Raw genomic sequence first — 11,799 nt, 5'->3', positions numbered from 1 at the left:
TCTAAGGGGTCAGATTGGGAGACCTTGGGGGCCATTCAACTGGCCCACGATGACCAATCCACTTTCCAGGAAACTGTTCATCTAGGAATGCTCGGACCTGGCACCCATAATGTGGTGGTGCATCATCTTGCTGGAAAAACTCAGGGAACGTGCCAGCTTCAGTGCATAAAGAGGGAAACACATCATCATGCAGCAATTTCAAATATCCAGTGGCCTTGAGGTTTCCATTGATGAAGAATGTACCCCATATACCACACCAAACCATCACTTTTGTTGTTCCAACAGTCTTGGAGGGATCCATCCAATGTGGGTTAGTGTCAGACCAATAGCGGAGGTTTTGTTTGTTAACTTCAATTTTCAAATCAATTCAATTCAATAAAACTTTATTGATCCTGAAGGTTGACCCCGAAGGAAATTGGGTTAAGGCTGCCGACCTTACCCTTCTGACCATACATACATGACACAAACATCACATGGGGAAGACAGGTCAGAGAGGTATAACAATGGAAAATGCACAACATGAGGAAAGATCAGGAGAAAAGAAATAACTCCCCCCAGACTGAGCTCCAACAGGGAGATCAGTTTGAGAACAATAAAAAAACACCTCTGCACATAGCACATGAAAAAAACTCTTAATACACCAAAGAAACACATGAGAAGACACAGGGGTGGGTAAAGGGTGAGAGACAGCCAATGTAGACAGTGCATCCGGGCCTGCAGCATAAGCGCTGGTCTCCTTGATCCACTGTCAGCATCGGAGGGGAATAAGCGTCAAAGGCGTTTGGAGGGGGGAGGGGGGATGAGTGTACATCTGCATGTGTATATATGTCTGTGTGTGTGTGTGTGTGTATGTGTCTAGAGCTGAGACAGTGTCCTTCGCCCTGCCAGGCTAAGTAAACAGTCTTCCAGCCAACCCAGGTAGCCTTGCATAGAATGGGAAGAACAGTCTAAACACAGTCGTTATCAGGGTGTTTTTGTTCAGCTCCAGCCTTGAGACGGCAGCTGGCGCTGAAGGGATATCCACATGTAGTAATGCTGGTTTTTACTTTAGTGCGAACAACTCATGAGAATTTCAAAGCTGTTCTAACAGTCCGACACTGGTCTTTCAAGCTCCCGTTGGAGAGCCGTGAGCTTCTCCATGATGTTATCAAACTTACGCTCCGTGATGTTGTCATTCTTGTGCTCAAAGAGCCGATTCTGAGAACTCATGACCGCAGTGAGCTTCTCCAAGATGTGATCCAATTTGCGCTCAGAGGTCTTATTCTGAGTATTCACGGCAGCCGTAAGCTTCTCCAAGATCTTATCCGTGCTGCACTCAATGAGCCCATTTTGAGAAACTCACGCCTCGTTCCATCGTTTCAATCCCAGCGGACAGCCTTGTGGGGGTTTAAACAGCCGGTTCCACTTTCTTGATTCTTCGATAAGTCAGGGCCAAGCCAGCTCCGATCAGCAAGAACCCTGTTATCATGCTTCCTAATAGGTAGATATCTTCAGCACTCAGGCTCACCCGAGCCCAAACTTCTCATTGAGAAAAGGGTGTCAATTGCATTCAAGGACCAGTTGATCAAATCCATAATTCCTCTTTTAGGTTTTAGAGAACAGACTGTGAGAGAGTGTTCCAGGGAAAAGTAATACAAAAAACACGAGCCTAGACAAGGACACAAGAGGCTAAGCAGGGAAGCTAAGGGAGAGGAGGAGGAGAGGAGAAAAGTGCGACAGCCTTCGTCAAGAGCAAGTATTACATAAAAGTTTGCCTCATCACTGAACAAAATCTTGTGCGTCAACTGAGGGTCCTGTTCCAATTTTTGTTTTGCCCATTCTGAAAATTCTGTGCACCGATCTGGGTCATCCTCGTTGAGATGCTGCAGTAGCTGTAGTTTGTAAGGGTGCCATTTGTGAGTAGCTAATATCCGACTAATGCCACTCTCCAGTGACATGCGGCAAGTGCTACGCTGTGGGCTCTTGCTGAATGAAGCTAGGACAGCCACTGATGTTTCTTCATTAGTGACAGTTTTCTTGCGTCCACATTTTGGCAAATCCAACACTGAACCAGTTTCACGAAACTTAGCAAGCAGTTTGCTAACTGTAGCATGGGAGATGGGTGGTCTCGTAGGATGTCTTGCATTTAAATCTGCTGCAATGACCCGGTTACTGCTTTCAACAGATATCAACACAATTTTGATCCACTCCTCACGTGTTAACCTCTTCGACATGTCAATGGCTTAGAACAAAGAGAAACTTGTAAATAACTCATGAAAGAATAAAGTTACGTTGAAACCAAGCACACCATTGTTTTTCTTGTGACATTACCAATAAGTTTGATGTGTCACATGGCCCTCTTCCTATTGAAAAAACAAAAGTTGTATCCAAGATGGCCGACTTCTAAATGACCACCATGGTGACCACCCATCTTGAGGAGTTTGCCCCTTCACATATACTAATGTGCCACAAACAGGACTTTAATATCACCAACCATTCCCATTTTATTACGGTGTAGCCATATAAATGGCCCACCCTGTACTCAATCAATTTCATCTTGTGTTTTTCATTATGCATATTTTATTAATAATTACATGTCGTGATCTGCATCTTTACCACACATTTGCCACAGAGGTGTAGATACTGTAGTTGCAGTGAATGCTTAAAGTGTGCTGATTAGAATATACTGGACATTAAATGCTAAGATTCAGCACACTGTGTTAGAGGCTGGGATTTGATGAATTCATCATATATACAACCTTTGATCATCATTTATGTCCAGTTGAGAATGAATCTGTGCACTCACATATTAAATGAACTGAAATCAGTAGTGTGATCTCCAGTTTTGATATAAGGAATGAGAGAACTGACAGCTGTTATTTTAATCAGCCTGTCTTAGTTGTTTTAATTCTAAGTATCATAAAGTAATCTGGTAACATCTGGACTGATGAGTTTACTGTCAGCATTTTAATCGCTAGTTTAAAGGCTGTAGGTCGCAGCTCTAATGCTCTAACACTGTATAAATGTAATAGGGCTCAGTGCTAATAGTCTGAGCTGCTTCAAGCTTTATTTGTGAAGACCACAGCAGCGTAAAAAAAACGTAGCTAGCTTGTACAGCTGCGACGTAAAAGATTCATAAGCTAAGATGACCTTAAAATAACAGGGATACGTGCGGTGATGCTAGCATTAGCGATGTTAGCACGTTACCTTCAACAGGTGGTCAGACTGAGTAAAGAGGCACACAGTCAGAGGTTCAGCTCTCCGTTTCGCTGCAGGGTCCCTTCATTCTTCACATATCCGTGTCGAGCCGAGTGTAAATCCCGAGGCTGAACGGCCTTTGTACAAGCACACACGCCTCTTAGCAGGGCAAAGCTATGAGCAAGAAAAATTCAGGCTGGCAGCCTGTGTCTGTCCAACCAATCAGAGAGCTCCTTACATCTCACGGTGTGGCTAATTTGTATTGCAGCAAGATTTTTAAAATGAAGTTACTAATCCAGTTGCTAATGCAAATGTAAATCCCTGAGCTAATCCGTGAGCGAACAGGAAAGGGAAATGGATTTTGAAATGAGAAGTGGAATTTAAAAAGCATTTTGAAAATAAGTTTTTTAAATTGGAATTCGGAAAAGGTTTTTGAAATGAATTTTTTAAAAAACATTTTAAAAATCAGTTTTCTAATGTGGAATTCAAAAATAAATTTGCAAATGCAGAATTTATTCTACAATTTATTATTCAAGCACAGAATTCTTCATTTTGATGCGCGTGGCTTTTGTGGTCTTCCATAAATTTCACAATATATAAACTATTCTATAATCCAAACTGGGAATTTAGGTCATTGTAGGGTGGAGAATTTCACAGATTACCCACAATTCCTCTTGTCTATATCCCAGCGGATTGTCCACCCTGTAGCTCACCCCCAGTGTGATGACCATGAAACACGCTGGCATTCCTAACAGGACACAACAAATCAAAACAACAGTTTAAGTAAAATGAAATTTAACCTGAGTAGCGTAAGACCGCGGTGATCTGAAAATGATGTGCCGGGGGTTTGCGGATGTAACTGTGTATCACTGCAAAATGTTCAGTTTTTATTTTAATTTTGTTTTAAACTAAAATAAATGATAAGAAGCTCAAGATTTTAGCACAGTGCTGTGTATCTGCATTCCTTAATGTTATGACTTTTTTCCTTCTAATTATACTACTTTAAAGTTCTTCTAAAATATTTCAAATTTGGCATTTTTGTTTTCTTTCTGAATGTCCTACCCCATCCCAGAGTCACACTCAGTGGAGTCCAGTGTGTTGGCAGGCTGCGGCGCATTGACCGGACCAGCAGCACCAGTTGAGTGCTGTATACACTGTTCCACATGAAGGTGGCCATCAGGAGGAAGTGCAGCAGAGCTGCTACAGCCGTACACGAGCCGCGGTCTGGTTCTATGTGTTCATCAGAGTTCAAGATGTTGTTGATCCGATCATCACTCTGCACCTTAGTGTCGTTCTGTCTGCTGGAGTTTTGGACTCCAGAGAGGAAGGTGATGATGAAGGCCAGCAGGCTGAGGTAGATGCACAGCAGAGCCAGCTTTGAATTCAAGTTACTTGGCTGCCCATGAGACTTGCTGAAGAAGCTACAGAGAGAAAAATAACAAAGAAGTTTTAATATCTTTTAAGTTTTGGTATTTCTTAAAGAAAAACACCACAAAAAAATATATATAAAAACAGACAGACAGCAATTTTACTACTTTTAGACTTTATAGGTCAAATAAAATAATCAAAGCATTAATGTAAAATGAAAATAACTATTTGTTGCATCCAAGAAAGTTTCAGTTTGTTAAATAACAACTAGAAGTGTTTGGTAAATGTGATGAGAGAATTTTAATGCAGCATAATTAAACATCATTTCTTATCTGTGAAGTAACCCAAACTTACTTTTCTTTAATGTGATAAATGATCGTCACAACCAAACCCAGAATAGAAAGAGAAAGTCCCACAATGGAGATCACACCCAGAGCTTCTGCATACTCGTAGTTCTCTCTGTATGACTGAAAAATAGGATTCAGATTTAAACTCATAAAATATCTGCGATGAGTTAGATTTACATTTTGAACCATTTTCATGACCAAGGTTTAACAAGCTGTTGTTGAGGTTTTTTTGTATGATATATATGACATATATACCTGTATACACTTGACATATACTCACATATATACTATGTAATCATATATACTCATATACACTATATATACTGCTGCTGTCGGTCCCTAAGTCGCGGCTGAAATGCAGAGGAGACCGTGCCTTTTCAATTGCGGCTCCGATGCTCTGGAATAACCTTCCCCTCCAAATTAGACAAGCGTCATCAGTGCAGGTCTTTAAGTCCAGATTGAAAACCTATTTTTATTCCCTGGCTTTTAACTCTGTAGGAAACTGACACCTTCTTATTTATTTTATTGTTTGTAATGATTTTATGGTATTTTTAATTTGGTTGTTGTTTTGATCTGTGTTGTTCAGCACTTTGGTCTGCCTGGTGTGTTCTTAAAGTGCTATACAAATAAACAATGATGATGATGATGATGACACAACAAAGTAGAGCTATTTTTCAGCTACGAGCCGACAGGGACCCCGCCGTATTAGTCAGAGGTCCCTTTACTACAGTTCGGAGTCGCGGACCTTCAGTAATAGTAATAAATCACACAGCAATAGTACATTCACGTTGTTGTAAAAAGCATGATAATATATTAAGTAATCCAAAGTATTCAGAATACGTTACTGTCATTGAGTAACGTAACGGAATACGTTACAGAATACATTTTGGGGCATGTATTCTGTATTCTGTAATGGAATACATTTTAAAAGTAACCTTCCCAACACTGTATATATATATATATATAACAGCTAAGATACTGCGCAGGACCCTCAAGCTCCCAGGCCTCTGGTAGAGGACCCGAGCTTGAAGGATAAACCGCCCGCAGGGGGGCGTGCTGGGTGTTTTTTTTTTATATATATATACCTATACTGGAGTATTTTATATAATGGAATCACATGTTCGAGATCACAAGACCCACATATTTAAGTCAAATATTATCTCTAATTATATTAATGAAGTTTGTGCCACTTGTTGTATGAACACATGTTGTTCAATACTGTTTGAAAATGTAGTAATTAGGATCAGTAAGTAACCTTTGATTGTGTTAAGGCCAATGGTGACTAGTCCAAACATAGGGTTAATTAAACTTGGCACTGCTAAAGCATGCACCTGGGACCCTTTTTCTCTGTGCTCATCTTTTTTGCTCCACGTTGTGTCCAGCCCTTTCATTACCTATACGGTAAACAAACCTGGCCCCGGTGGGCATGCACCTGGGATTCAGTTTCTCGCATCAGCCGCCAGAAGATGAGAAAAACCCTTTCTTAGCATAGATACCAGTTTACTTCTGACAAGTGCACCTGACAAAATTGTCAAATTGATTAACTGTTAGCTGCCGTTTTGCAAACTTTTGGAATCACTTTGGCCATAAAACCGATGAAGGGACACATTTCAAAATGATGGATGTAAGACTGGTGCTTGAAAAGTTATGGGGTAGGGTCAGAAAGGTATGTAACATAAGTGTAAGATTAAAAGAAAGGAGCAAGGTGCAAGTATGATTAACAATGGATTGGAGAAAAGTATCAATAATTGAGATAATATTGACATTTGTAGATTTGATCGGAAATTCCTGCTCCTCCTCCTGCTGTTGGGTGGAAATTTACCAAACAACAGGAGGAGCGGTCACTGATCCTTTGTAAGAGGAGGGTCGATATGCCCCAGACTGCTGCTTTTTTCCTTTTTGTCATTTTGTGTGTTGTTGCTGTTTGTGCTTTAAGACCCTACACCCCAGGGTTTGCTTTGCTTGCTTTCCATGTGTTTTTTTTGCTGTAAATGTACTGTTCTGCTCTTCATATGACACTGTTTAATAAACTCTGTTCCAAGAATTCTAGTCTTTTCCAGAGGATCTTTCTGAGTGTTTTGGTTTTAATTGGATCTGAAGGTTATCATATAGGCTTCAAAATTTGCAACCCAACACTGTAACGTCATCTATTGCCCTGAAAACTTGTGACCCTCACCCAGAGAGCAGCAAAGTTGGTGGTGTGGTTACAGAAACACCTCATGAGTCCATCTGAAGTGTTTCCTTTAGAGCAGCCACTGGTGCTCCAGTCCTTCTGACTGTAGTTCCAGAAAACACAAGAGAAGTCGTACAGAGACGTCCCACTTATGTTCTGAAACAGAAATACACAGCCTTACTCAGAAATCCACAACTCTGATTTACATGTAAACATACAATTTGCTTTCAAAAGCAGATGGTATGTTTCACATTTTTAGAGTTTATAGCACATATGCAGTTCTTTGAAAATAACACAGAACCATTTTAACAATAAAAACACAACTGGTCATAAGTTAGGTATGAATATTTTACTTTGTGATGTGTATATTGGTATTGTTCTATTTTTACACCATTATCACAGCTGCTACAGCTACTGCAAGTTTATTAATTTATCTGTCTCATAAAAAACACCATAAACACTGCTCACTATCTGTGTGCCCTAAACCTGCAGATAAAGGTCAAACATGATACATTGTCAGGTGAGATCACAAGTTATTGAAGGAAAAGCTGTCCAGTGGTCACCATTATCTGAAATCTTGAAGATAAAACTGACTTAAAATAGGTCAACAAATATTAAAATTGACTTTAATTTGAAATGCTGGATTTCTTACTCTTGGCCTGAACATCATCTCCACATGTTGTGGCACCATGTTGGGTTCCTGCCCTCTGACGCTGGCTGACAGGACCCTGATGGTGGCCCGTCGCCTCATGTAGAGTTTTGAACGGAAGAAACGATCGTTCTGATAGAGAACGAAACCCAGAGAGACGTTTGAGTCTGTCTGACGACTTCTGACACCTTTGCCTGACATAAGAGAAAGAAATCCACTGCAGTTGGTAAACTTTTGTGTGGGTGTAACAAGAACTGACAATGTCTGAAATAGAAGTGCTCCATTTTTATTAATAACAAACTAAAACAGCTCTCTTAAATACCTCTTAGTGACACCTTAAGCATCTTAACAAGTTCTGTTGTAAGACTGTGTAAGTCTAGAAAACTCACCTTGAGGGAATCTTACATAAATGAGGGCATCAGCTATGAAACCGTTTTCCACCACAACCTGTGTTGCATTTGTGTTCAGCTGAATTCTCTCAGCTACAAAACTGCCAGATGTCCCTGTAGCAGCAAAAGAAGTGAGCTGTTTGTGATCACATAATAAAAAATGCAGAACCTTACCACTGGATCTTTAATCTTAAAGCTACAAATATTGAAATTGTTCCACTACATCATGATATTCTGAGAGGAGACCTGTGGGTGCCTGTCCATGCAAGAACCTGGACAACTGTGGGGGGAACACAAACAGTTCTGTTAACTGTCCCCACTTCAACACAGTTTTACAGTTTAAAGATTCCCTAAAACCACAATATTTCTTGACTTGACGCACACCGGTGGATCTAATATCTATCTGAACAGATATGCCTTGAATGTTAAAAGTTTTATTAGCGTATTTTTATTAGTGTCAAATTTAGTCAAATTTGACCCAAACTGTATGTAAGGGATGAAAAGCAGTAAAATGGGGGAAAAAAATTAAAAAATTGGAGGATTACTTTTCTTTAACACCGTTTCTCACTGACCTCTAAGAGAAGTGAACTGGACTCCCTGAGTGTTTGCAGCAGGGATCTGTGCCGACTGGACCACCAGGTTTGGCTGAACCACCTGAGATTGAGATGCATTGAGACTGAGGCTGAGGTTCACTGAGAGCTGGTCCAGAGTCACCGTCAGCCTGGACATAACAAACAAAAGCAACCACAAAACAGGCTGTCTTACACTCACTGGTCTGTTAGATACATTTACAAAATTGCTCATTAATGAAAGTATCTAATTAGCAAATCACATGGCAGTGACTCAGTACATGCATGCATATAGACATAGTCAAGATGACCATCTTGGATTTCAAACTAATCATTAGAATGGGGACAGGTTGGGACTTTGAATGTAGTTTTTTGGTGTCAAATGCACTGGTCTGAGTATTTTGGAAACTGATGATCTGCTGGGATATTTGCTTAAAACGGGTGTTCTCTTTAAATGTCGAGTTTACAGAAAACAGCCTGAAAAAGGGTTTATGGGTGTGCAACCAAAAAATCTCTAGCAATTGTGCAATGCTATCATGACAATATGGACCAAAATTTGAGGAACATTTCCAGCAAATTGTTGAATCTATGCAGTTCTGAAGTTAAAAGAGCATCAGTCCAACCTGCAACAATCAATGTGTATTTAATGAAGTACCTAGTGAGTATAGTTGCTTTAAACCAGGAAAAGCGGCTAATTTAAGCTAAACACAATTGAAGACGTCATATGAGTTAATAGATTAATATTTTATTCTTAGTACTTCACCCCAGAGTTGTGTTGTTTTCCTCTGTGTCATCTGATACAGTGGTGTTCAGCAGCTGACTGACCGTTGCTACTGCTGCCACTCTGACACTCTGCAACACAAACATGAACCAGGATGCTACAGTCAGTAACTACTGATGCTACAGCAGGGTTTTTTCTTAAGTTTTGTTGACTGTTTGTACCTCTGTGGCGTTTGCAGACAGCAGCAGTGTGTTGGCGATCTCAGCCGCTGCTGTAACATTTTCGGCCGTCAGCTCTTCTGGGTTGGATGTCAGAATCTGAGTGCTGGTTGCCAGCATCTCTAAATCAGCTGGACTGGTCAGCTGAGTGGAAGAAATACGTTTTTTCTTTTTTTTTTTTGTGGTCCTTAAATGAATGTGTAATCCTGTGCATGTCTTGCTGCCTTTTTACCGGATTACATAAAATACTCAGTTCAAGCTGCAACTGTATAAGACCATCAAGTAATAAGTCTTCAGAAGAATAAAAACAGTTCTTACATTTTGTTGTATATCACTGAGTGTCAGGTTACACTGGAAGATATGTAGAGTGTTGAAACCTGGTGATTCGCTCATGAACAAGCATCTGGTTGAAGCCTGAGGTTTTCCAGCTGAGTGGGGATAGAAAGACAAACATCACTACATTGGGGTGTACCTGACAAAGTGATGTTGGACTGAAGGGATGACTTACCGCCACTTGTTCCCACTTCACATATTTCATCAGAATATGCGAACCAACCAATGGGTGTACGGGGGAACCTGAATCCTTCAAATCGTTGGGCTGCGCAGAAATTTACTAAGAAGACAAAGGTATTAAAATATAGGCAGAAAAAACATATAATTAGTTATTTATATAAAAATACAAAAGTGGAAAAAAATCGATGATCCATGTTTAGAGAAAGAATTTGAGTTTCAGTGATTATTTACAATCTGAATGCTGTTGACTGTTGACCAATCACATTTGAGCGGACTCCAATGGCATGTTCTTTTAAAATTGCATTTGCATAACCCTCTCTTATTGTTTTGTTTTGTTTTATAACTGAGACAGGATTTTTGTAGTTTAAAAGCTGGATCACACAATAAAGTAAAGACCCGAAGATCCTAAGTTTGGACATGTAATGACTGCTCAAAGTGTTGGTTAGTTATTTATTTCAGTTAACGATCTGGTTGTGGTTTCCCACATCTTTATATCACAGAAAAAATGTAATTTATGTAAACTTTAATGTAACAACAAATATAAAAGTAAATTACTGACACAAAGCATCAGCTTGCGGCTAATAGCATCACATAGTTGCTGTTTTCTGCAAATCTAAAAAGTGAACAAAAAATTCAACCTTCTTTGTTTGTTTGTTTGTTTGTTCTTACCTTCTGAGCATGTCTCTCCAGTCCATTCATCAGGACAGAGGCAGACACCGTTTACGTTTTCCCCTCCATTATCACATTTCAGGGCAGTGGTGGTAGGCGGGGTAACTGAAGTTGGAGATGTAGTACTAGTAGAAGTAGAAGGTGTAGTGTAAGTTTTAGATGTAGTAATAGGAATTGTTGGGGAAGTAGTAAAGTTTTGTGTAATAGTAGTAACATTTGGTGCAGTAGTAATGTTTTGTGTAGTTGCAGTAATTTTTTGTGTAGTAGTAGCAGTAGTGCTTGGAGTACTAGTAATGTTTTGTGTAGTACTAGTAATGTTTTGTGTAGCAGTAGTGATGCTTGGTGCAGTGGTAATGTTTTGTGTGGCAGTAGTAATGTTTTGTGTAGCAGTAGTAATGCTTGATGCAGTAGTAATGTTTTGTGTAGTAGTAAGGCTTGGTGCAGTAGTAATGTTTTGTGTAGCAGTAGTAATGCTTGATGCAGTAGTAATGTTTTGTGTAGTAGTAAGGCTTGGTGCAGTAGTAATGTTTTGTGTAGTACTTGTAATGTTTTGTGTAGCAGTAGTGATGCTTGGTGCAGTAGTAATGTTTTGTGTAGTACTAGTAATGTTTTGTGTAGCAGTAGTGATGATTGGTGCAGTAGTAATGTTTTGTGTGGCAGTAGTGATGCTCGGTGCAATAGTAATGTTTTGTGTAGTATTTGTAATGCTTGGTACAGTAGCAATGTTTTGTGTAATAGTAGCAGTAGTGCTTGGAGTAGTAGCAATGTGTTGTGTAGTAGTAGCAGTAGCACTTGGTGCAGTAGTAATGTTTTGTGTAGTACTAGTAATGTTTTGTGTAGCAGTAGTGATGCTTGGTGCAGTAGTAATGTTTTGTGTAGCAGTAGTAATGCTCGATGCAGTAATAATGTTTTGTGTAGTAGTAAGGCTTGGTGCAGTAGTAATGTTTTGTGTAGTACTAGTAATGTTTTGTGTAGCAGTAGTGATGCTTGGTGCAGTAGTAATGTT

At 39.8% G+C, this 11,799-nt stretch overlaps 1 protein-coding gene across 2 annotated transcripts in view; it reads right to left on the bottom strand.

Annotated features, from left to right (window-relative positions):
- LOC146607804 (adhesion G protein-coupled receptor G7-like) overlaps window positions 1-11,751 on the bottom strand; it is a 21,530-nt gene extending 9,779 nt beyond the window's left edge. For both annotated transcript variants that reach the window (XM_085347841.1, XM_085347842.1), the window contains exons 1-12: window positions 10,794-11,751; window positions 10,120-10,224; window positions 9,930-10,039; window positions 9,615-9,755; window positions 9,436-9,524; window positions 8,676-8,824; window positions 8,104-8,217; window positions 7,718-7,908; window positions 7,069-7,221; window positions 4,900-5,012; window positions 4,240-4,598; window positions 3,844-3,925 (exon numbers count right to left, since the gene is read on the bottom strand). In XM_085347841.1, the coding sequence (XP_085203967.1) occupies window positions 3,844-3,925; window positions 4,240-4,598; window positions 4,900-5,012; window positions 7,069-7,221; window positions 7,718-7,908; window positions 8,104-8,217; window positions 8,676-8,824; window positions 9,436-9,524; window positions 9,615-9,755; window positions 9,930-10,004 (1,466 nt within the window). In that variant the 5' untranslated portion in view covers window positions 10,005-10,039; window positions 10,120-10,224; window positions 10,794-11,751. The remainder of the gene's footprint in view (window positions 1-3,843; window positions 3,926-4,239; window positions 4,599-4,899; window positions 5,013-7,068; window positions 7,222-7,717; window positions 7,909-8,103; window positions 8,218-8,675; window positions 8,825-9,435; window positions 9,525-9,614; window positions 9,756-9,929; window positions 10,040-10,119; window positions 10,225-10,793) is intronic.
- Window positions 11,752-11,799: the final 48 nt, after the last annotated feature.

This window comes from Diplotaxodon limnothrissa, linkage group LG23, assembly GCF_057381915.1.
Source record: "Diplotaxodon limnothrissa isolate DT_005_m linkage group LG23, D_limnothrissa_male_GT1.1, whole genome shotgun sequence".
Taxonomy (NCBI): Eukaryota; Metazoa; Chordata; class Actinopteri; order Cichliformes; family Cichlidae; genus Diplotaxodon; species Diplotaxodon limnothrissa.
This window is presented reverse-complemented; position numbering and strand designations above follow the sequence as displayed.